Below are 21,384 nucleotides of genomic sequence, written 5' to 3' on the forward strand. Positions count from 1 at the left end.
CTGAAAATGAAAATGACGTTTTCTGTATGCAGCGAGAGAGTAATTTGGTATCCTTGACAACCAGTAAATAACAAACGGAACGCCACAAGATGACGCGAAATACTTAGACACACCCCTATGATGACGCGCTGAGCTGAGACGATGCCATTCAGGAAGTTCAGAGCGCTTATATAATAGAACCGCCGACTGTTGTTCTAAATTGCGTCTTGGTCCTTATACACCTTCGATTTGTATCACTGTCCCCCCGGATAAAATAATGTCTACTCAAAAGTCTTTTGCCAAAGGTAATTATGATCTATTGAACGTGACGGAATACTGAATAAACAGGATATGCTATGCATGTCATTGCAAAATTATTTTTGAAAAACTATGGTTTAGATACCGAAAATATTAGATTAGAAAGAGGTTGAAATGCTTTAAAATATGTTATTATAAAATATGATATCTGTTATCTGGTAGGCCTATAAGGCATACTCTACACATCCAGTGTTTATTCATTAAAATCCATATCGATATATGCAGAGTGGCAAGAATATCAATTATGCAAAGTCATGGTTTGTCGTCTTTCCTGTGCAATCACGAGTTGTTTTATTTGAACAAGGAAACCTGGATACTGTAGTTGGCTACGGTGCTGTGTTGACACTTAATTGTTTCACTATCAAGACCTTTTCCTTTGTGAATATGATTATATTATCATCATCATTCTTTTGATGAATTTCAGGCAGCACTGCGCCTGGCCCAGTGCCTAAAGGCAGTATCAGACTGTACAGCATGAGATTCTGTCCATTTGCCCAGAGGGCAAGATTAGTGCTTCAAGCAAAAGGCATCAAGTAAGTCAATTACATAGACCTATATCAATCGACTGACGGAACCCACTGTTCTTTAAGCCTTACAATATTTAAAATAATCTATGCCTTCCCAGGCATGACATTGTCAACATCAACTTAAAGGAGAAACCCGACTGGTTCTTGGAGAAGAATCCTCTTGGGTTGGTGCCGACTTTGGAGACCCCTAGCGGCCAGGTGATATACGAGTCCCCGATCACCTGCGAGTACCTGGACGAGGTTTACCCCGACAACAAGCTGCTTCCGTTGGATCCGTTTGAGAAAGCTCAGCAGAAGATGATGCTGGAATGTTATTCCAAGGTAGGCCTACAAAAGCTACCTGTATTTTTTTCCTGTGCATAAAATCAGTTGCCCTAAATGCCCTTGCTCACTAACCCTAACATAAAATATATTTGATAACATTCTGATAATCATTAAATCCTTAAAGAAATTAAAATAGATTAATTGCCTTAATAAAGAGTGTATCATTGTTTTGATGACCTTTAAAAAAATGAAAAAGTTATGCTTAAGGGAAGATCCGATTGCCCTCATTTGGTTTGCTGTTTCTTCTCTGTCTGCCATCATGTATGGATATTAAAACCCACTCATTATTTTTCCCTAGGTTGTACCATACTTCTACAAGATCCCCATGGGCAAAAGGAGTGGTGAGGATGTGTCTGCCCTTGAGGGGGAACTGAAAGAGAAGTTAGCCAAATTAAATGAGGCAAGTCGATGTTTACCGGTGCCGCTAAGCAATAAATACCTGTATTGTCACCGTTTTTAGCACCGTTTTTACCAAAACCAAATTATATTGAACATCAGTGTGCCAGTGTTGATAACTAAATATTTAACATTGTCTTATTTCAGCATCTAAAGACTAAGAAGAGCAACTACATGGCTGGTGACTCAATCACAATGATCGATTACATGATGTGGCCTTGGTTTGAGAGGATGGAAGGCATGCAGCTGAAACAGTAAGTATTGTGCAGAAATACATGGCTTATAGGTGACACATAACCACGGGGGTGGCCTGGTATGCATGGGGGGTCACAGAGGATTGTCATAAACTATAGATATTTGATAATGCAATGATGAAATTATCTTTTTGTATTTGCATACATTCACTGGGACATAGATATTCCAGATATTCCATACCTATTTGAACACCAAAATAGGGGCCCTTTAAGAAAATAAGTTAAATACAATTGTGTTTTTTCCCCTAGCTTCCTGGATGGAACCCCAGAGCTTAAGAAGTGGACTGAGCGCATGCTGGAGGACCCTGCTGTTAAAGAAACCATGCACACTCCGGACACACACATAGGCTTCTACAAATCCTACATCGCGGGGAAAGCCGACTACGACTATGGCTTGTAGAGAGGAAGAGAGCAGCTGAGCACCATGCCTATTGAGATCTTTTGTATTCAGGTCCAATCCTAAATGTTTCCAATGAGTTTTAATTAAAGCTTTGTTTTGTAAGACTACACTGATGTGTTTGTCATTTTACCTCCTGCAGATGTCCTAAAGCGCTCAATGCAAAGCACAAAAAATTAACAGTATTTCCATTGATCAAACGATTTTTTTGATAAACTGAACTATTTTATAAATGAAATAGCATTGTATTTAGAATATACCGTATTGGATTCAATCGTCCAAAACATTTTGCCTCAATACCATTGGGGCACTTTGAAATCAGATCAGATTTGTTAATTTTAACTTGAGCTGCCTGTTGATAATTTTGAGTAATTTTATTCTTATCGACAGTGTTTTCTACTTAAGTTTTGCAAGAATAAATATTAATATGAAAAAGATGGAAGCATAGAAAAGTGACGGAGAGAATACAATTTTGAGGAAAAGGAGGTAGTAGTGGTATAGCTGTAATGTAATGGTAGAAGTAATTATAGGAGGAGCAGTAGTTGGCAGTAGAAATGTTGAATAGCTTAAATCAAGTGATTTGAACAAAATGTTATAGTCGAATAGGAGTAAAGTGTGTGTGTGTGTGTGTGTGTGTGTGTGTGTGTGTGTGTGTGTTAGTAACTTGGAAAAGTATGTTATTGACCTTAATCCTTCACATTTAGTTGTTGATCAAAATAAGCTCGCATGATGAGACTTATACCGTTGGACTCCTCATCCTCCTTGGATAAATATTTCATCCATTCTTGAAGTGTCTCCGTGCTTGTTGGCCAAGCACCACCTGAGGCCAGCCTACAAAGGTAGGCATTGTCCGTCCTGCTCCCACTTGGCTCTGGCACTTAGGCCCCGCCCATTTGCTGGTTGCCAGTTCTCTCGTCAATTTGCCACCGGCACAGCAGGTATGTAGCAGTAGATGGCTAGCTGCAATTGTTTGCATTTAAAATTAGCAATCAAATTGGCTGTTTTTGCAGCAGTTTTTGCTGGTTTGTAAACTCTAGTGGGGAAGACACTGCTGGCGTGGCACGTCCCTTGGTGAGATCGGCTCGCGATTGCTGCAGTTTGCTGCTGATGCTCGTGAGCGTACCTCTCCCTCAGCTGTGATTTGTGACGCTGCCTGATCGGAAAGAAACACTGCTATTTTGCCGGGAGACTATTTTTTGTTTTGCTTGGAGACTGATTTGCTGATTGTTTGCTGACAAACCGCTTTGGCTTCTGCTATTTCTGATGATATGTTTCAAGCTAACAGTTATGAATTGTTTCTTCTCCACATAATGGACAACACCATATAAGTTTCGATGATTTTGTAGATAAGTTAATGACTACAAACATGTCAATTTTGCCATTTCCGCTATAGCCAAGACAGGCGAATGGTTTACCTGGGTATATTAGAACATGTAGGCGTGGCTTAGCCTATTTACCATTCCACCCACTCCCAATAAAACTGTTCGTTTAGCTGTGTTCGAAAGATGCTTTATGAACCAGCTCCAGAACCCAAGCTCGTTTACCTTGTGTCTCTGTTAGAATAAACCACGTGTTGAACATTTAGCACTCTCTGAGTCATACAGCCCGAGACGACCATACCACAAAGGATCGCGCTAGTCCCGAACTGGGACGGGGATAAATCCTAGACTGGGTACCCCCAGCCCGTTCTGCGGGCGATTTGAATTCGCCCTACGTGCAATCTACGATTGAGCTTGGTCTGGCATGCTAGATAAATCCCTTACTTTCCCCTCATTGTTTTTGTTTCTTAAGTTAAATTGTGTTGGCCTACTTCGTTTATTCCCATTTTGACTCGTTTATTTCTGTTAATCATTTATTTTGTATCCGTTGCATTAGGATACTTTTGTTGGGTGATTTGAGCAAGTTTTGATTTATTTTATTTAGTTAATTGATGTTTACTTTTGTTTGGCTGTATCCAGCGCCTGCCCCATTCGCTGCGGCTTATTCCTTTTCACTTTCAGTTGGATGTTTGGGAACTATTGTGTTATCATTATTACTGTTCTTTTGAGTGCAATATCCCCTAATTGTTTCCTTCGTCCTTGCAGTGGTTGAGAGCCGAAGGTGATGGTGGCCTGGGTGGTGGTTTCCCATCTCATGTGCACGGCACATGAGATGTAATCAATCGATTATTCTAAAATAATCGAGTGAGTGTGTGTTCGTGTGTGCATTCCCGCACACCCCTCGCTGACCCATCTCCCAACTGGTAAGCCTCAGCTGTTGAATTGGAGCTTCTGTCCCAGATATCCCCATTGAGTAAATGTTTTTTAGTATTTTTATGTGATTTTAACTTTTGTAATAAAAAAATAATTGTTGGAACTGGAACACCGTCTCCTGCCTCTCAGTAAAACGAACCTAAGGGCCTTGTTGCTGGTACCAGGAGCGTCGCTAGTAATTGAAAACATTCGGGGCTGTAGCCCAGGAGTTAGAGGCCTTTTAAAATGGGGGTTCGGGGGTTTCTCCCACGAGAAATGTGGAAACCCGGGCTGATAAACATGCAATTTTAACGTAGTTTGAGAAGGAAAGGAAAGACCAATCGTCATGTCTGACTCGCGTCGGGGCTGGCGAGTAGGTTACTGTTTACATAAAGAACAGGAAAGTGCACCACATACACCAGCTGCCAAAATGAGCCATTAGAATAGCCTATAGCCAAATAAACTCTGTCATGCGCCTACCTGTCAAGTGGACCGGGTTGAATTCACTGCGGGTCTCTTGAATCTGTGTGTGTGTGTGGGGGTGTATGTTTGTGTGATTTTAAGAAATTACGCAGGGCCTAACCAATTAAGCTTGACATTGTATTTCTAGGTTAAATATTGACGTTGATAAGGGTCCGCAATGGTTCGCTTTTGTGATGGCCACTAAAGCCAACTTGGGCTAGCGGCCCGAGCGTCATCTGGAACGCAGTTGCCAGATCGGATTGAAAATTTGCAGAGCTGCCCAACTAGACTAAAAACCGCCCAACCAACCAAAGACCCACCCAAAACACTACTAGAACGTCTTCAACCTCTAGCCTCAACGTAAATCAATGAGACCAAATGAAAATATACGAAGCCGGTATGAAATTAAACTGATTCTGGAAAATAGTATAAATGATGCAATCATGTCGTTAAAGTGGTGCACGTTTTGATAGCTTAAATTGTTTCTGTAGCTGAAAGTATGCAGGAGTAGAAGACCAAAAATACGGGCGGAAGAATAATGATAAAGATTTGAATATTTAGAGTGAGTGCTGATACAGCATTCACACGATGGGGAATCAAAAGCAGAATAAAATGAGGTGGATATACGTCCTTTTTCTATATAATTTGTATTCGCTCCATAGACCTCCTTCTATATATAATTTGTATTCTCCATTTTTCTACACCTAATTTTTCTAAATGTTAAATTCCCTTTTAAACTACTTTCGTGGCCATTCTATTTCTCACTTAATGAGGTGAACTTGATTGCACCCTCTCGGCGCAATTAAGTGCTTTACCGTAAAAGGCAACCTAGATGCGCAATCGATCCTTTAAGTTTAGACGGCGAGGGCGCGCTACTCCGAAGTGTAGATTGCGTGACCGCAGTCCTTTATAAGCTCCACTAAATCTCTTAAGTAACTCAGTCTCTCGCCTTCCCCCTCTACGTTGTCGTCTCGCCGCAATGACGAACTATGGAGACCAACACTATTCTTCTTCATCCTATCGAAAGATTTTCGGGGATTCCCCGCGTTTTTCGAACACATCCACCTCCTCCTCGCGCGGTAGAAGCGCTGGAAGTGTGTCTCGCGGCTCAGCTGACACCAGATCCCTGAGATCTTTGCAGGGGTCGTCGTCTCGCAACAGCGCGTCCGCGTCATCCTTCGGCTACTATAGGAGGACCCCGGGTGCCGCGGACTTTGTGGATTCAACCCAGGTCTCCGCGGTCAACAGCGAGTTCAAACTGGTTCGGACCAGCGAGAAGGAGCAGCTGCAGGGGCTGAACGACCGTTTCGCCACTTTTATCGACAAGGTCCGGCACCTGGAGCAGCAGAATAGTGCACTGGAGAGCGAGCTGGTCACACTGCAACGCAAACAGCAAGAACCGTCGCGCGTCGCCGAGCTTTACCAGGAGGAGCTGCGCAACCTGCGCGCCCAGGTGGAAGAGCTAAACGCCGAGAAGAACCAAGTGCTCATCGAGCGGGATAACTTGGAGGACGAGCACCAAAAGCTCCGCGCCAAATATGAAGATGAGGTCAGGGCGCGAAAGGAGGTCGAGCAGACCCTCAAGTCGTATCGGAAAGACGTCGACGACGCGACCCTCGCACGCCTGGACCTCGAGCGCAAAGTGGACTCGCTGTCGGATGAGATTTCCTTCCTGAGGAAGGTGCACGGCGAGGAGATGCACGAGCTGAGCGCGATGATGCACGCCACGGCGCAGGTGGCGTCCGTGGACGTGGCGATTCCCAAGCCCGACCTCACGTTGGCTCTGAAGGAGATACGGAACCAGTACGAGGCCGTGGCGTCAAAGAACCTCCAGTCCTCCGAGGATTGGTACAAGTCCAAGTTCGCCAACCTGAACGAACAGGCGATCCGGGGCAACGAGGCGATGCGCGCCAGCAAGGAGGAGATCAACGAGTTCCGAAGGCAGCTGCAGTCCAAGACCCTGGAGCTGGAGACGCTGCGAGGGGCCAACGAGTCTCTGGAGAGACAGATGAGGGAGACGGAGGACACACACAGTGCGGAGATAGCCGCCATGCAGGCAAGAGCAGACACCAGGAACAATGATTACATTGATTATTGCATTATTTTGTGGAACGTTTGAATAGATTAAGATTTCACGTTTGATTTTTACTGGAGATCGATTGCACATCACATTTTAACGTCCATAATAATTGCACAATAACACTGAAAACGTCGGCTACTATATCAACTACTAACCCAAACGATTCACCTTTAAATTAATTTATCATCAACCACCTCAACCGCCACCCTGGACCCTTATTGGATCAGTAGGTCGTGGCCTTAAAGATGGCATGGTTAATCCGTCTTAATGGAAGGTGTTGAGTCACAAGGCTAAATTGAGGCCTGATTGAGCGATCTAGCGGTCATTCATCTTGGACACTAGATTTTCAATTGGATTGTAATGAGACGTTTTTCTCACCGCTAGTGGTATAATAGGGCCATTTTCTCACTTTCATTCACCCACTAACGCTATCTCTTTCTAAAATAAGATTACAAAAGATGACAACATTTGAATAGAAAAAGAAAAGTGATATGTTTAATGCAATATCAATCAGAAAATATGTAAACAAAGTGGCAAAAAGGAGCCTACTTGAATAAGACAATTATATTGTATGTTTGTATATTATATTATATTACAGAAAAGTGTTAGCCTTGAGATGAGGGTTGGCGTTCACCCACTCAGCCTCTCTTTCTGCATGTTCCAGGACACTATGGGCCACTTGGACAGTGAACTGCGCAACATGAAGAGTGAGACAGCGCAGCACATGAGGGAATACCAGGAGCTGCTCAACATCAAGATGGCACTGGACATCGAGATCGCAGCATACAGGTACCAGCTAGCAGACCAACCAATTAACAGCTTGGCAGCCCCCATCGTTACAATCCTTTTATCGAGACGAATACTATATGGCTGACGAACATATAGAACAGAATGTGTCCTCAACTTTGTGGTCTTTGGGGCTAACTTATAAGTTACATATTTGATGATAAATTTTTGATACCTCAAAGTATATACATGAGTTGTATCCAAATCAAACTAAAAACGTATTGTGGTTTGATGTTAGAGTAAAGAATAAAAAAAAAAGTTGTGTTCGAAGCAGATGCAAGTTGTGATAGCAATAATTTTCTAATGAAAATGAGGTCACAGGCCGAAACCGGTTGGCAGCCACTAGACAACACTAAAGCCATTGTGCTACAGTTCTAAAACATGACCGAACAAATTTACTGTATAATTAACGGAGACAGAAAATTTAAAGAATAGAGAAGTCAACCTTTATACATTCCACCACACAACTGCCGTCTTTATTCCTGTGATAGTAAGTCATTACATCTCCTGAATATTAATATCTTTCCCTCTTGGTCCAAAAGAAAACTGCTGGAAGGGGAGGAGACCCACTTCAGTTCGGGCGTCTCGTTTGGCGTGTCCAACCACAGTACCATGGGCGGCGGCTATGGCTTCCCCCTGCCCCGCCCCTCTCTGAGCTCCACCGGGAGCAGTCGCAAAGAGAAACAAGCCTCCCCAGAGGGGAACACTGCCAAAGAGCCCGGGGAGATGAAGAACGATGATGACGCAGACATCAACTCCAACAGCTAAACAAACCCACAGAGAATTTTTTGGGTGACTCGACTTTGGGTCTGCTCTTTTCTGTTCCGGTTGCATTTTTAAGTTATTCTAGATATTTTAAATGTTTGGCAGGAGTGTTCAGGTTTATTTAACTATGCTGTTTATTACCAATAAGCTATGCTCTACTCGTCTAGTAGAGCATATACTAGACGAGTATATGCTGGTCTAGTGGGAGAATGGGCGGTGGGAGAATTTGTCTACCTCCTTCTCAATCGATAGACAATTACTAAATCTACTTACTGAAAATATAGTACTTATGTAACTTACTTAATTATGTACCTATGTAAGTATTAATCTGTTGATACCGGAATATAGAATAGTTAATTTATGGTTATTCCTGTGTTTGTAAACATGTCAAATGGTACTTTGACCCAACTGTTGATGGATATCGCTAATAGACACAAGAAAAGTCTTGTTTTGTGACGAGGCCGCCTCGAATCCCTGTTTCTAAAATATACCAGGATTAAGGTGAATGATTAATAAAGTTAATGATTGAGTTGATCCTTTAAGACTTAAATGCCTTGAATAAACAATGAATTAAAAAGGAGCTCAGTTTCACACAAATATTTATTAAAATCGCAAATAAGTACTTTTAAGAACAGTTCCCTTCAGGTCTCAAACGGTAACAAAAAAAAGCTTGTACAGAAGTGAGGAGCTGGGAGATGATGTGCGTCACTCAACGTGGAAGCAATCGATTCAGAAGATAATGTACAAGTAAGTTAAATCCTAATAAATTAAAAATAAATTTGGTAACTGTGCTAGTAAGAGGTAATTGCATTTTGAGCCCTTTTTTTTCTTTTAAATAATCAATTTCTCCATCCCACAACCTAAACGCAAAACAAACGCATACAATTATAACGAAGTCGCTGTGCTCTGTCCCAACATACAACCTCATCAGCATGACCATTGGTGGAGGAAATAAAGACATTTCCATGGCAATCAACAGGCACGGGGTGATGGTCCAGAGGGTCGATCCCTTGGGAACAGGGATGGGGTTGGGTGCAAGAACTTCCTGAGTAGTGGTGCGCTCCTACGACAACCTCTCCTAGGAAGGCATTATGTCGGTTTGTCCGTTTCTCCCTCCGACGTTACATATTTGGAGGGCAGGTTTCCTACTGCTCTCCCAAATGTCTCTAATACATTTGTCCCCCCACAAAAAAACTACATCATTAGTCCCAGCAGGACCCAGTCTGCCCAGTAGGTGACGGTGCCGGGAGCCTGAGATGAGGGGGCACACCCACTGAGTGTATGACCGTAGGTGGGTCTCGTGCTCAGGACTCGTTTGGTAGAACGAGGCCAAAGTGGAGCACCAACAGGCCATCCTACAGGGGGGAGAGCAATGATTTAAAAATAGTTTTAACACTTCCTACACACCGCTCTGGGATACAGATAGTTATCAGAGTGTCTATATTGATATTATTTTAAGTCTTCTTCTTTGTCTCTACGGCTTGTGGACCAACTTGTGAGACAGTGTGATTGAGAAACCAAGTGTACATACCTGGACAGCCTCCTCTCCCATGGTATTCTGGATTTGTTTGAGGGACTGGTCGTGGTCCAGGAGATGATCTCCACACACCATGTCCACCTGGAGGAGCACAAGCACATCTCACACCACAACTTCAAACACTACACTTACTTTGGGCTATGAATCATAAGGCAGCTGTATATACAAGACCTGGAGAACCTTTTAAAATATAGGTACATTTAAATAATTTGCTGAGGGTCAACAAAACAGTAAGATATACTGTGAGCATGTATTTTGAATCAAGGACAGATTAAAGAGTTGGCAATTGGCATTGGGGACAATTACTGGAAATAAAAATAATTTGATGATCCCAGCGGTTCCCGGTTCCCAAGCGGGAACTGAGAAAAACCAAGACTTCTAATAGCATTAAGTGTCTGAATGCCAGCTGATCATGCTCCTGTCCTCTTCCTGTCCTTTGCCCACTTCCTGTTCTGCTCTATGTTTGGTCCTGACCCTGAGCTCTTAATCTGATCCATGTAAACCTGCAGCCCCTAATACCCGGAGGCCCAGCCCGGCTTGGAATCCTCAGTAGAGCTGAACGGTAGACCTACATTATAACACTAAAATATACCATCAGCCAAAATGGAAGCTGATTGCTGTGCTAATCAATAAGCAATCTCAGACCTTGTAATAAATGTATTAACATCTCCATCTATATCAGAGTAATGTTGCTCCACATAACCTAGAGTTGTGCACTGCCAGGGATACTACTATTTTTAGATACTATCTAGTATCCAAAGCTTGGCTGCTTGGGATCGGCTACATGGTTAAATAGGACAGATAATTTTATCATTAAGCATTGTGCCAAGTATAAAACTCTGACATAATTTCTTTTTTTATAATTGTTCCCTAATAAGTCTATTCATATTCCATTGTCAGGCGTATGACTCTTCACACACAAACACACACCATTGTCTTAAGAGACCTGTAAACACTGACCTGGCAGGTGGGGCTGAGCTCCATCTTCCTCCTGATGAAGAGCTCCACGTGGCGCACCGTGGCTTCTCCAGACACCCGAACGTAGCGCCTCTCCAGCGGCTGGGGGACGAGACAAGTCGCAGTTATTTAGGACTTATACTTTCGCCTCTGAAATTGGCAAACTCACAGATTTAAGTTCCGTTCTCTTTGGCGACACCTTCAGCCATAAGTGTTTAGGTTACCCTATTCTACAATAGAAGAAAATTCAAAATTTTATTTTACAAGATTTTAAACAATCGTATATATTTATTAGGGGTGTAACGGTTCACCGGTACGAAACAGTAACCAGTTGGATTAACACAGATGCGACTACATCGATACGTGGGCCCCTGAATCAGTTTAAAATGACAGAGAATCGGTTGATGCACCGATTTAAACGTTGTGATTCGGTTGAGTTAAGCTTTAGCCTGATATCAAGACAGCATTTTCAACTAATTTCATTCCGTTTCCATACGATTTTTTTTTTGAAATAAGGATAAGGAAATAAGGAGTGAAATAAATAGATTTTTTTAGACCAATAGGATAGCTCAAAATTATTATTTTTTTTGCCTCTTGACCCTTTTGCAGTACAACTAATAACTAATAATGAAGTTATCAGAAATTATCAACCTGGTTTGATTCCTACTAATTCGGTCACATTTCATTGTAGCGGTATACTTTGTCATCATCAGGTTAACTCTGGTATCTCTGTCTTACCACTTTGTTTTGACTGAGATAGCATCAGGTTTAAATGTTCCACATAAATACAAGACCTTAAATTAATTATTACCTTGTAGTTTTTGATACCATCCTCAGCACTGGGGGAAAAAACAAAATAAAATGTTTAGTATTACACTTTACCTTCACTATAACATGCATTGATAGCACACCTCCAATGTAATGCAGTTCTTGCCTTGACCCCAATTTAAGTCAGTTATACTTTTTAATTATTATTTTTTTTATGTTTATTTCATGATTCAATGTGTCAATGCTTATTTCATGTAGTAATGTTGTATTTCCTATAATCAAATTGTGAAGCGTGAAAGTGGCTGTTTCAGCATAACCTACGAAAATAACTATGCATGTTCTTTTTAGGCAAAACAATGAAATAATTCGATTCTCGTTACACCTCGATCTCGGTAATAACGCAGTCAGTCATTTCGGGCAATGACCACGTTATAGCTAAAGTTAAGTCTAGTTGCTTTTTTGCATGGAGCAGCAACACAAGAGAGACACTATCTGGCAACAAATGGAATGACAAGCCAAATACATCGTTTTGTGCAGTAAAATATGCAAACATTCTTCAAAATAAATTTTATATACCGTATACATGTATGAAAAAGTCAAATCCCACAGTCAACTTGTCCCCAGCTGTGACCCACTAATGGATGCTGTCCCCCAGGTTGAGACCCCTTCAGTCTAGCAGAGGCTCACCCTACAAACTGCAGCAGCAGAGACACGTCCAACTCTGGGGGGATGGTGAACACGGAGTGGGTGGACGTGTCCTTCTTGGGCTTACGTGCAACAGTGGGAGTTGGGGGGGACAGCACCACTGAAGAAGATGAGGTGGAGGAGAAAGGAGTATAGGAAGATCAAGAAGAGGAGATAAAGATGAGGGGTAGGAGGAAGAGAAAGGAGAAGAGAAGAAAATAAAGATGAGATGGAGGCAGAGAAAGAGACGGAAGAAGGAGAAAGAAGAAAATGAAGGAGAAGGAGGGGTAAAAAAGCAGAGGAGGAGGAGGGAGAGGGAAAGAAACAGAAGACATGAAACAGGATGGACAAAATAAATGTTAGTCTGCATAAACACTCAAAATAAGGTTTGTCAGGTCATAAAAGTGCAAAGTTTGTATTACCTGGTTTTGGCACCTCCATGCCTCTCTGTTTGTAGAAGTTACACATTTGATCTCGCTCTACTGCAAAGAATCATAGTAGACATGATATTAAAGTTCAATATCTATTCTGCAATACAACATTTTATCAAAGAAAGGGTCTTGTAAGAAGTAACTAAATAGTATAACTAATATAGAATGTTGGTGTATTCTAGTGTCTCTCTGTGTTCACATTCATAGTGTTGGGACAGGCCAGTGCCTTTCCAACTGATACAAGGTGTTATTTCAAACAATCCTCTATTTGTTTGGCCTTCTGGGTCATAGCCAGGGCCATATACCTTATCAAAGGAGACACCGCAACTGTTATTTTGTGATTCATGTCTTCTTTAGTATAATACTTGCCCCGAACCTTTGGTTCGGTGAGAAGAGGGATCAACAGAAAAGCAGCAGGATCTCCTCCAGGAGCTCCTCACCCATCTACACTATAGACTATAGTGTAGGTGTGATGTAATACCTCTCTGTATTACATCCTGTAATAAACCATCTATTCGATCCTCTGATTTATCATCATGCCGTCATGCTGTCCACTTCTAGAATTACCACTACGATGAAAATACGCAAGGCAGAGTCTATACAAACAGCTTAGAACACTAAGAAATCTAACATTTGGTGCCGTGACATGTTATAAATGTAACACTCATTATTTGTACTACTTACATTCCTCCAGAAAGGGAATCATTTTGTAGACAATATCCTGCAGTTGCCTGTCAGGTCTGTAAATAGAATAGAGGAAACGTAAATTAGGGCATAGAATTGAGCCTTTGCTGCAGATATACATTATTACGTGTGAAATATGACTTGAAACAAAAATCAGCTTCTGGTGTGAAAACGACAAACTGATTAGGATTAATTGGATGGGGGCTATATTTTACTTGTGTGTTTTTCGATAGCTACACTAGCTTTGTGTATTCATAATTTGGGTGAGGTCATCAAGGACGTCATCAGTGCATTTCCCAAGCCAGGGCCCCTATGGGGACTCTGGAGGAAACACAACAATGATCTCATTAAAGGGTTTCTTATCGGCCTGTTTGGAAAAATAGTGTTTGGCCTACAAAAGGTAGTGTTGATGCTGTTATGAAATGGATCTGGTTCTTTAAAATGTTGTTTCTAGAGTACTACAGACATATGGCTGAAGTATTTGTAAATAAGGTGCTCCAGACAGCCTGAGGATAACCCTCAGGATCAATATTACCTTATGTTGTAGAGAGGCTGTGTCTGGTGGACCACAATGCTGCAGGTAGGACATCTGTTGCCATAGAAGAAATGCTTCACGATGCAGCTTTTGCAAACTGTGAGAAATGGAGAAAGTGATAAAATTCTTTAATGGTCAAATTAAGAAATTCACAAAACCAGTACAATTTCCATTCAATAAAGTAAATGGACTATTGCATTAGATCTCATGTTGTTGTTGATATACATCACAGAGTCATCAAATTCAACTGAAAAATGTAAATAAGCAGCATAAGGGCCTCTATCTTTGGGACTTGCGTTCCTAGATGATAGGTGGACTCACATGTATGGAGGCACTCTGTGATGGTGGTGGCATCGATAAGGAAGCCACAGCACAGACCACAACGGATGTATGGATAGAACTGGTTGAGAGGAAGCTTGGGCTATGGGGGAGAGAGAGATGCAAACATTTAAATAAAATAATTAAATCAAAATGTCTACTGGTTACACTACTCCTTATTCCTGAAAGTTGGACCATCAATCCATGGAGCAAAAGGAGCAAAGTATTTACGTCACATTACCTTTTGTAAAACATATATTTTTAAAAAAGTACAAATGAATACAAACAAATAAGGCTCTCATCGACGTGTTGATCCAACGTTTTATGCAATATAAACGGTTAAGGAGTAAAACACTTGCTGCAATGATAGAAGTGTTGTCTCTTTGAATTACCTCATCTTCGGAGTCGGTATCTGATATGTAGGGCGAAGCATCTTTGTTTTGATGCCTCTCTTCGACTTCGTGTGTTGACAGGAACATTCTCAACTTGTGGACTAGAAAACAATTCACAATTAAAACACAGCGCGTGTGGTGGACTCTCCCGTTGGCTTTACAACAAAAGTGAACAACTCAACGTTTCACATTGGTGATGGTTGTTGGTTCTTACCGGGTCGGCCGTTTGGTTTAGAGGAGCAAATGTGTGGTGTCTAGGCTACGTAAGTAACTCGGGTTCAAAGGTTAGTTCTCAAGTATATCGTCTTTGCTTGTCTTTGTTGCTGTTTACTCGATAGTTCCCGGTTGTATTTCCCACGAGTTGCCGGGTGCAACGGTCTTCCGGGATGTGTGTAAACAGGCGCCCAATGAGACGTTCAAAGACAGGAGGATTGTACACTTGCAAACATCGAACTGACTCTAAGCTATGGTGAACGACTACGAGTTGATTTATTATTCATTGGTTAATCTAAGTTTTAGAGGTGCGTATGTATTTGTAATTTTAATTTAGTGTAATTGTAATTTTCATATTCGTTAAAACAACCAAGACCAATGTATCTTCCCGCTGGGTACTTTGGTCTTCCTGCGGTATCTTATGCGACCTTCAAGTCCAGTCAAAATGCGCGAAACCTGATCGGAACATGATTTATGTAGCCACTCAGCGCTCTGTCAAGAGATTTCTTGAGGAAATTCTGAAAACCATCAAAAAGTCGCATCGGATAAAAGCGTCGGCTAAATTATCAACTGTTCACACATCGTTGAAAAAGCCATGCCGTATCTTATATGAATAAAGGTATGTACAAAGGTAAGGTATGAATAATCAACAGTGTAGTACATAAGATCTTGGAGGATAAAAAAAATCCCCCCTTAGCTCTTCTTTGAAAGAAATCGGAAATCATTGCGGCATCTATACACTAATGCGTCCTTGTCCAGCAGGAGGTGCAATATTTCACCTAGAAAAGGGATACAAAGATGTTTTAAAGGGGACATATTATGAAAACAACACTTTTCCTGGGATTTGGGGTGTTGTTTTGGGTCTCTGGTGCTCCCACACGCATACAAACTTTGAAAAAAGTCTGTACATGATTTTTTTGAGTGAGATATGCATGGTTTTAACACTTGTATGGTTAGCGTCAGGTTTAGGGTTTTGGTAGGGTTAGGGTGAGGGTTAACCCTAACCATAACCCTTTAGGAGGAGAGCCATTCTAACCAATCACAGGCGAATCAGAGGCGAAAAAGGCGGTACTTGCCCCTACCATCCTACGAAAAAAAGATTCGCTCTCCGGATCCTATGTTCCCCGGTCACATACAAAGCGGGGAACATAGGAGCCGGGGAACATAGGACCCGGGGAACATAGGTATGCTCCCCTGTCGGAGCTGCCGGACTGCCGCCGAAGGAGGTGACATGGAGGAGAAAAGGATTGTACTCCTGGAGCTGAGCTGCCGGACTGCCGCCGAGCTCCCCCCGCCGGACTGTCCGGCAGCTCTAGCAGGTGTTCTCCGCTGAACGCCGAAGCTTCGGCAGCAGTCCGGCAGCTCCGGCGGGGGGAGCTCGGCAGCAGGAGTACAATCCTTTTCTCCTCCATGTCGCGCTTCCTATGGACTTCGGGGAATCAAGACCAAAGTTTCTTTCCCCCAATTCTCCTAAACCATGGCCGACATAACCCCCACTACGGGTCTTTACTTGTTGTGGAAGTACCAGAGACGTCAGACGCAGTCTTTATGATTCATAATATCATCCGAGGCGCACATAGCTTTTGGCGGTGATATTAGATATATTATATAAATACCTATAAATAATATATTATTATTATTATTATTATTATTATTATTATTACTATTACTATTATTATTATTATTATTATTATTATTATTATTATTATTATTATTATTATTATTATTATTATTATTATATACATATAGAGCTCCAGGAGTCCGCAAACGGCAACAATCACTTCTCCTCCATGCTGTGGTTCACTCTGACAGCTCATTGGTCAATTGGCAGCAGCTCATTTGCATTAAAGCTACAGACACCAGAAACAGCGCATTCTGAAGGGACTGAAACAGAGGGGAATAGCGGTAGGTGAGATATTTCCAGCAAAAGCAAAAAACACCATAATATGTCTCCTTTAAACCTTAATAGCTTCTACTAGACCTAGGGCAGTGCTATTCGACCTGTGGTAGCCTACCACTATGGCACTCCCACAGTGGCGGATTGGCCGTCGGGAGCACCGGGACGTTTCCCGGTGGCCTGATGGTCCTCCTGGCCTGACTTGAACAGTCACCGGACTGAGTGACTGACGCCCGGGCCAATCAAATCGATCCATGTAGTTACGTAATAACGCCGCTCGGCGACCTGTCGGCGTAACACAACAACCAATTAGCTCCGCTGTCTTCATTCCAGTAGTCGAGAGAAATGGAGAGTCAGAAAAAGAGGAAAGGTGGAGCAGAGAGAGAGAGGGACAGAAAACGTAAAGCCCTCGCCACAGACGGAGCAAAATGTTGCAAAATAAGTGACATGTTCACCAGAAGGGAAGGTCAGTCAAAAACGATCATCGCCAATCGTTTAATCATAACAATGGCGGCGGCAAGCAGTAGTAGCGGGAGCACAGAGGCTCCAACAGCAAAAAAAAACACGACTGAGGTGTTCAAAAGTGTGGGATTTTTTCACTCTCAACGCTCCCAACAAGGTGGTTATTTGCAGACTATGCAAATTTACATTAGCGTACCACAGCAGCACTACGGCAATGTACGAGTATTTAAAAAGAAAACACCCGGGAGCTCTGGTTCAGGATGGCCGCAAACCACCGCAAGTTCTGTTGATTTTCCCCCTTCCCCGACCTGGAATGTTCGTTTATCAAGCAGTCACAGTAGTATACCAAAGATAAAAGTTCGTATGTTTATTAATATTAATATTTGAATATATTCGAATATTTATTAATAATATTTGGACCATTAAATGTCTTCATTCCTTTATATGGTGAAACCATATAAAGGAACTCGGCCTAAAGCCGAGCTCCGAGGGTTTGTTTACCAGCGTTGCTATGGTGACCGATCTTGCGTGTTCCAACGGTTTATTAGGTATCTAAGCTGTCTAATCACTTCATTCACTGCCTCTTCCGTGGTCATTACAATATTATGAAATATGAATAGACTTTGTCGGGTTCGGATTTTATACTCTGGTGAAAAGAGAACTTTTGTCATGTTAAAAAAAAAAAAAGAAAGTCGTTCGATTAGTCGACTAATCGAAAAAATAATCGCTAGATTAGTCGTTAGAAAAATAATCTTTTGGGACAGCTATAGTGCTTTTTGAGGATGAGCTATCAGTTTTTATTACACGAAGAAGACATGCGATAATAGGAATTAAATGGCGAAGCGAAAGACGCGCTAATGCCAATTACTAAGGAACGGTAAAGGGTAGAAACAAACTTTTTTTCTAGAAGAAAGAAGAGATCCTTCTATTTCTTATGATGGTTTCAGAGTTTACAACACAGCCCCCTCCACACACAAACACATACACACACTGACACAGGCACACGGCCCGACAATCAATCCAGAATACCTAGACATGAATGAAAAATATGTTGCATAATGTTTGAGCCACTACAGGATAGTTTATACATGCTGAAATAATAAAGCATTATTAAATACAGCTAGCTTTTTTGTTTACTCTTAATCTATTAGGCTGCAGCTTTGTGGCAGTTTTCTTTATTGTAATTCTGCACCATAAATGATAGTTTGACTATCATAATAATATATACAGGCTCTATATGGTATGACTATAAACTTTATAGGCTGTGTTCACAGACACCTGTCTTTCTGGTTTGTGTGTGCAATACACATTGTTTGAATGTAAACAACAGTGCAATAAACTTAAAACATGGCCTGCTCTTGGGTTTTTCCTTGCAAAGGTGGAGAAGGAACCAGCAGCAGCACTGGTACCCCAAGTGCTCCTGCAGAACTGGAGAGTGTTGGTACACAGTCAGAAACAGAGCAGGACCTCCCAGGTACCACTTAAGAGCACACAGAGTATGCTTTTAGATTAATAGGTGATTTATTAATGAAACTATCAGTAAGAGTGTAATCAGGAAGAATACAATTGATGACTGCATAGTATGTAATACAAGTTTAGAATCAGGCTATACTTGTCAATCTCATTCTGCAGAGCAACCAGACGTTGAAGTTGAGGAAGAGGGAGAGAGAGAGACAGGTTCAGAGTCCAGCACAGGAGAAAATGAAAGGGAGAAAACAGAACATTCATTTGATTATTTTGCCCGCCCTCAGCCCAAGGACTATGACTTATTTTTTAAGAACCACCCAAAACAAACCACTCAAAGAATCATCCCTAATGTATTCAATTCCAAAGATGGCACCAACAGAAAATGGCTGACATACAATGATGGAACTCACTCCTTGTTCTGTTCAGTATGTCTAGCATTTGCAAAACCCTCTGCCAGTGAAAGTACATTTGCCAAAGGAGGGATGCATGATTGGAAACATGCCCATCAGAGGGTACAGGAGCATGAGAGAAGCAAGACTCACAGAGAGAGTGCAGAAGCCTTTTTTCTCAGAGCCAGCAGGGCAGACATTTGTAGCCTTTTGAGTGACAAACAAATGTCTATTCAAAGAGAGCAGATCAGAAAGAGGAGGCAGGTCATGGAACGTGTCATAAATGTAGTAAAAGTTATCGGTAAATGCGGGCTTAGCTACAGAGGACACAGCCAAGAAGCTGCGTATACATTGGAAAACATCGCCAGGGTACAGGAGCATGAGAGAAGCAAGACTCACAGAGAGAGTGCAGAAGCCTTTTTTCTCAGAGCCAGCAGGGCAGACATTTGTAGCCTTTTGAGTGACAAACAAATGTCTATTCAAAGAGAGCAGATCAGAAAGAGGAGGCAGGTCATGGAACGTGTCATAAATGTAGTAAAAGTTATCGGTAAATGCGGGCTTAGCTACAGAGGACACAGCCAAGAAGCTGCGTATACATTGGAAAACATCGCCAGCAACCATGGCAACTTTCTTGAACTAATGTTGTTGCTGAGCAAATATGATGTCTGCCTACAAGAGCACGTTAAGGATTGTATTGAGAAGAGTAAAAAACAGATGGGAAGTAAAGGAAGAGGGTCATTGGTAACAATGATGTCCAAAACGACAGTAAATAAAGTTATTGAAGTCATCAGGTCATTGATTCAGCAGACAATTGCTGTTGAAGTGAAAAGGGCAGGGATGTTCTCTGTACAACTGGACACAACACAGGATTTGACATCCAAAGACCAATGTGCAGTAGTTCTGCGATATGTCACTACTGTTGTCCATGAGAGACTAATTGCTGTCATTGACTGTGAGTCATCAACTGGACAGTACTTTGTGGACCTTGTAAAAGAGACACTCGCAAAGATGGACATAGACATCAAACATTGCATTGGCAATGCAACAGATGGAGCAGCTAATATGCAGGGAAAATACAGAGGCTTCTCTGCATTGATTACAGAAGTATCTCCCAACCAAGTCCACATTTGGTGTTACTCACACATCCTAAATCTTGTGCTGAGTGACCACTCGGGTTGTTGTTGCAAGCGAATCCCTTTTCTGTCTCCTGAATGACATTGCAGTGTTAATTCGAGACTCCTATAAGCGCATGCACCTATTGGAGGAAACCACTGAGGACAAGAGACGCAGGCGGCTAGGTGTCATTGGTGAAACACGCTGGTGGGCTAAAGATGAAGCATTGAAGAAAGTCTTCGGAGGCTTTGCAAAGCCCAACCAGGCACTCTACACAGATGTCATCATCACTATGGAGAAAATTGAAAAGGACATGACCATAAAACCTTCTATCCGAAGCAAGGCCCAAGGGTACAAAGATGCTCTGCTAAGGTATGAGACGATTCTCACAGCTGAGATTTATCTTAGGATCTTTGAGAACACATCCCCTCTCTCGAAATATTTGCAAACAAGTGGGATAGATTTTGTGACAGCACAACACCTAGTGACTGGAACAGAGGATAATCTGAGAAAGTATGCAAGAGACTTTCAGAGTGTGAAGAAGGCAGCAGACAACTTTGTTGAGTGGGCCAATGGCATTCTGGAAGAACAGCAGAACTGTGATGCTGAAGCTCAAACTGCTCTGCCAGAGAAGAGAACAAAAATAAAGAAGAGAAGGCCAGGTGAATTGGCAGAAGATGACCTCATTGCTAATGCTGACAAAAATTATGAAATCAAAATCCACAATGTGATACTGGACACTGTTGTGGAAAGTATCCACCATCGTTATGCAGCAAATGCAGTGCTCTGTGCAGATGTCTCCTGCATGGATCCTAAACGCTTTCCTGAAATCAGAGAAAAGGGCCTTCCAAACACAGCCATGAAGGAGCTCAGCAAATGCTTGTTGAAATTTGATGACCGTGCCACTGTTGAAGCATTGCAGGCTGAACTGACCAGCCTTGCACAACACTGGGAAAGACTCAAACAATCACTACAAGAGGAGTACAACACCAGGGCTGCCACCACCAGTGATGACTCT

At 42.1% G+C, this 21,384-nt stretch overlaps 3 protein-coding genes across 3 annotated transcripts; 2 read left to right on the plus strand and 1 right to left on the minus strand.

Annotated features, from left to right (window-relative positions):
- Positions 1-149: 149 nt before the first annotated feature.
- Positions 150-2,305, plus strand: LOC307071061 (glutathione S-transferase omega-1-like). Its single transcript, XM_079729928.1, has 6 exons — positions 150-284; positions 722-830; positions 923-1,145; positions 1,447-1,548; positions 1,692-1,798; positions 2,048-2,305. Exons 1-6 carry the CDS (start codon positions 257-259, stop codon positions 2,196-2,198), a joined length of 720 nt encoding a protein of 239 aa, XP_079586054.1. The 5' UTR covers positions 150-256; the 3' UTR covers positions 2,199-2,305.
- A 3,562-nt stretch (positions 2,306-5,867) lies between these two features.
- On the plus strand, positions 5,868-8,522 carry LOC307070660 (alpha-internexin-like; the record flags this gene model as incomplete). Its single annotated transcript, XM_079729229.1, has 3 exons — positions 5,868-6,944; positions 7,633-7,757; positions 8,297-8,522. The coding sequence occupies 3 exons, from the start codon at positions 5,868-5,870 to the stop codon at positions 8,520-8,522; spliced, it is 1,428 nt and encodes a 475-aa protein (XP_079585355.1).
- Positions 8,523-9,148: 626 nt separating this feature from the next.
- On the minus strand, positions 9,149-15,467 carry pcgf6 (polycomb group ring finger 6). Its single transcript, XM_079729233.1, has 11 exons — positions 15,040-15,467; positions 14,826-14,926; positions 14,437-14,536; positions 14,116-14,212; positions 13,581-13,636; positions 12,888-12,947; positions 12,469-12,586; positions 11,825-11,852; positions 11,017-11,115; positions 10,051-10,137; positions 9,149-9,874 (listed from the first exon to the last, which is right to left on the minus strand). Exons 2-11 carry the CDS (start codon positions 14,910-14,912, stop codon positions 9,824-9,826), a joined length of 783 nt encoding a protein of 260 aa, XP_079585359.1. The 5' UTR covers positions 14,913-14,926; positions 15,040-15,467; the 3' UTR covers positions 9,149-9,823.
- Positions 15,468-21,384: the final 5,917 nt, after the last annotated feature.

The sequence above is a fragment of the Pollachius pollachius genome (genome assembly GCF_949987615.1).
Source record: "Pollachius pollachius genome assembly, chromosome: 2".
Classification (NCBI taxonomy): domain Eukaryota; kingdom Metazoa; phylum Chordata; class Actinopteri; order Gadiformes; family Gadidae; genus Pollachius; species Pollachius pollachius.

Coding starts and splice junctions, on each gene's coding strand:
- pcgf6 (XM_079729233.1), bottom strand. CDS start 14,912: ATGTTCCTGTCAACACACGAAGTCGAAGAGAGGCATCAAAACAAAGAT. Junction 14,213..14,436: donor CACAGAGTGCCTCCATACAT/GTGAGTCCACCT, acceptor CATTTCTCACAG/TTTGCAAAAGCTGCATCGTG. Junction 12,948..13,580: donor GATTCCCTTTCTGGAGGAAT/GTAAGTAGTACA, acceptor GATTCTTTGCAG/TAGAGCGAGATCAAATGTGT.
- LOC307071061 (XM_079729928.1), top strand. CDS start 257: ATGTCTACTCAAAAGTCTTTTGCCAAAG. Junction 1,549..1,691: donor AGTTAGCCAAATTAAATGAG/GCAAGTCGATGT, acceptor GTCTTATTTCAG/CATCTAAAGACTAAGAAGAG. Junction 1,799..2,047: donor GAAGGCATGCAGCTGAAACA/GTAAGTATTGTG, acceptor TTTTTCCCCTAG/CTTCCTGGATGGAACCCCAG.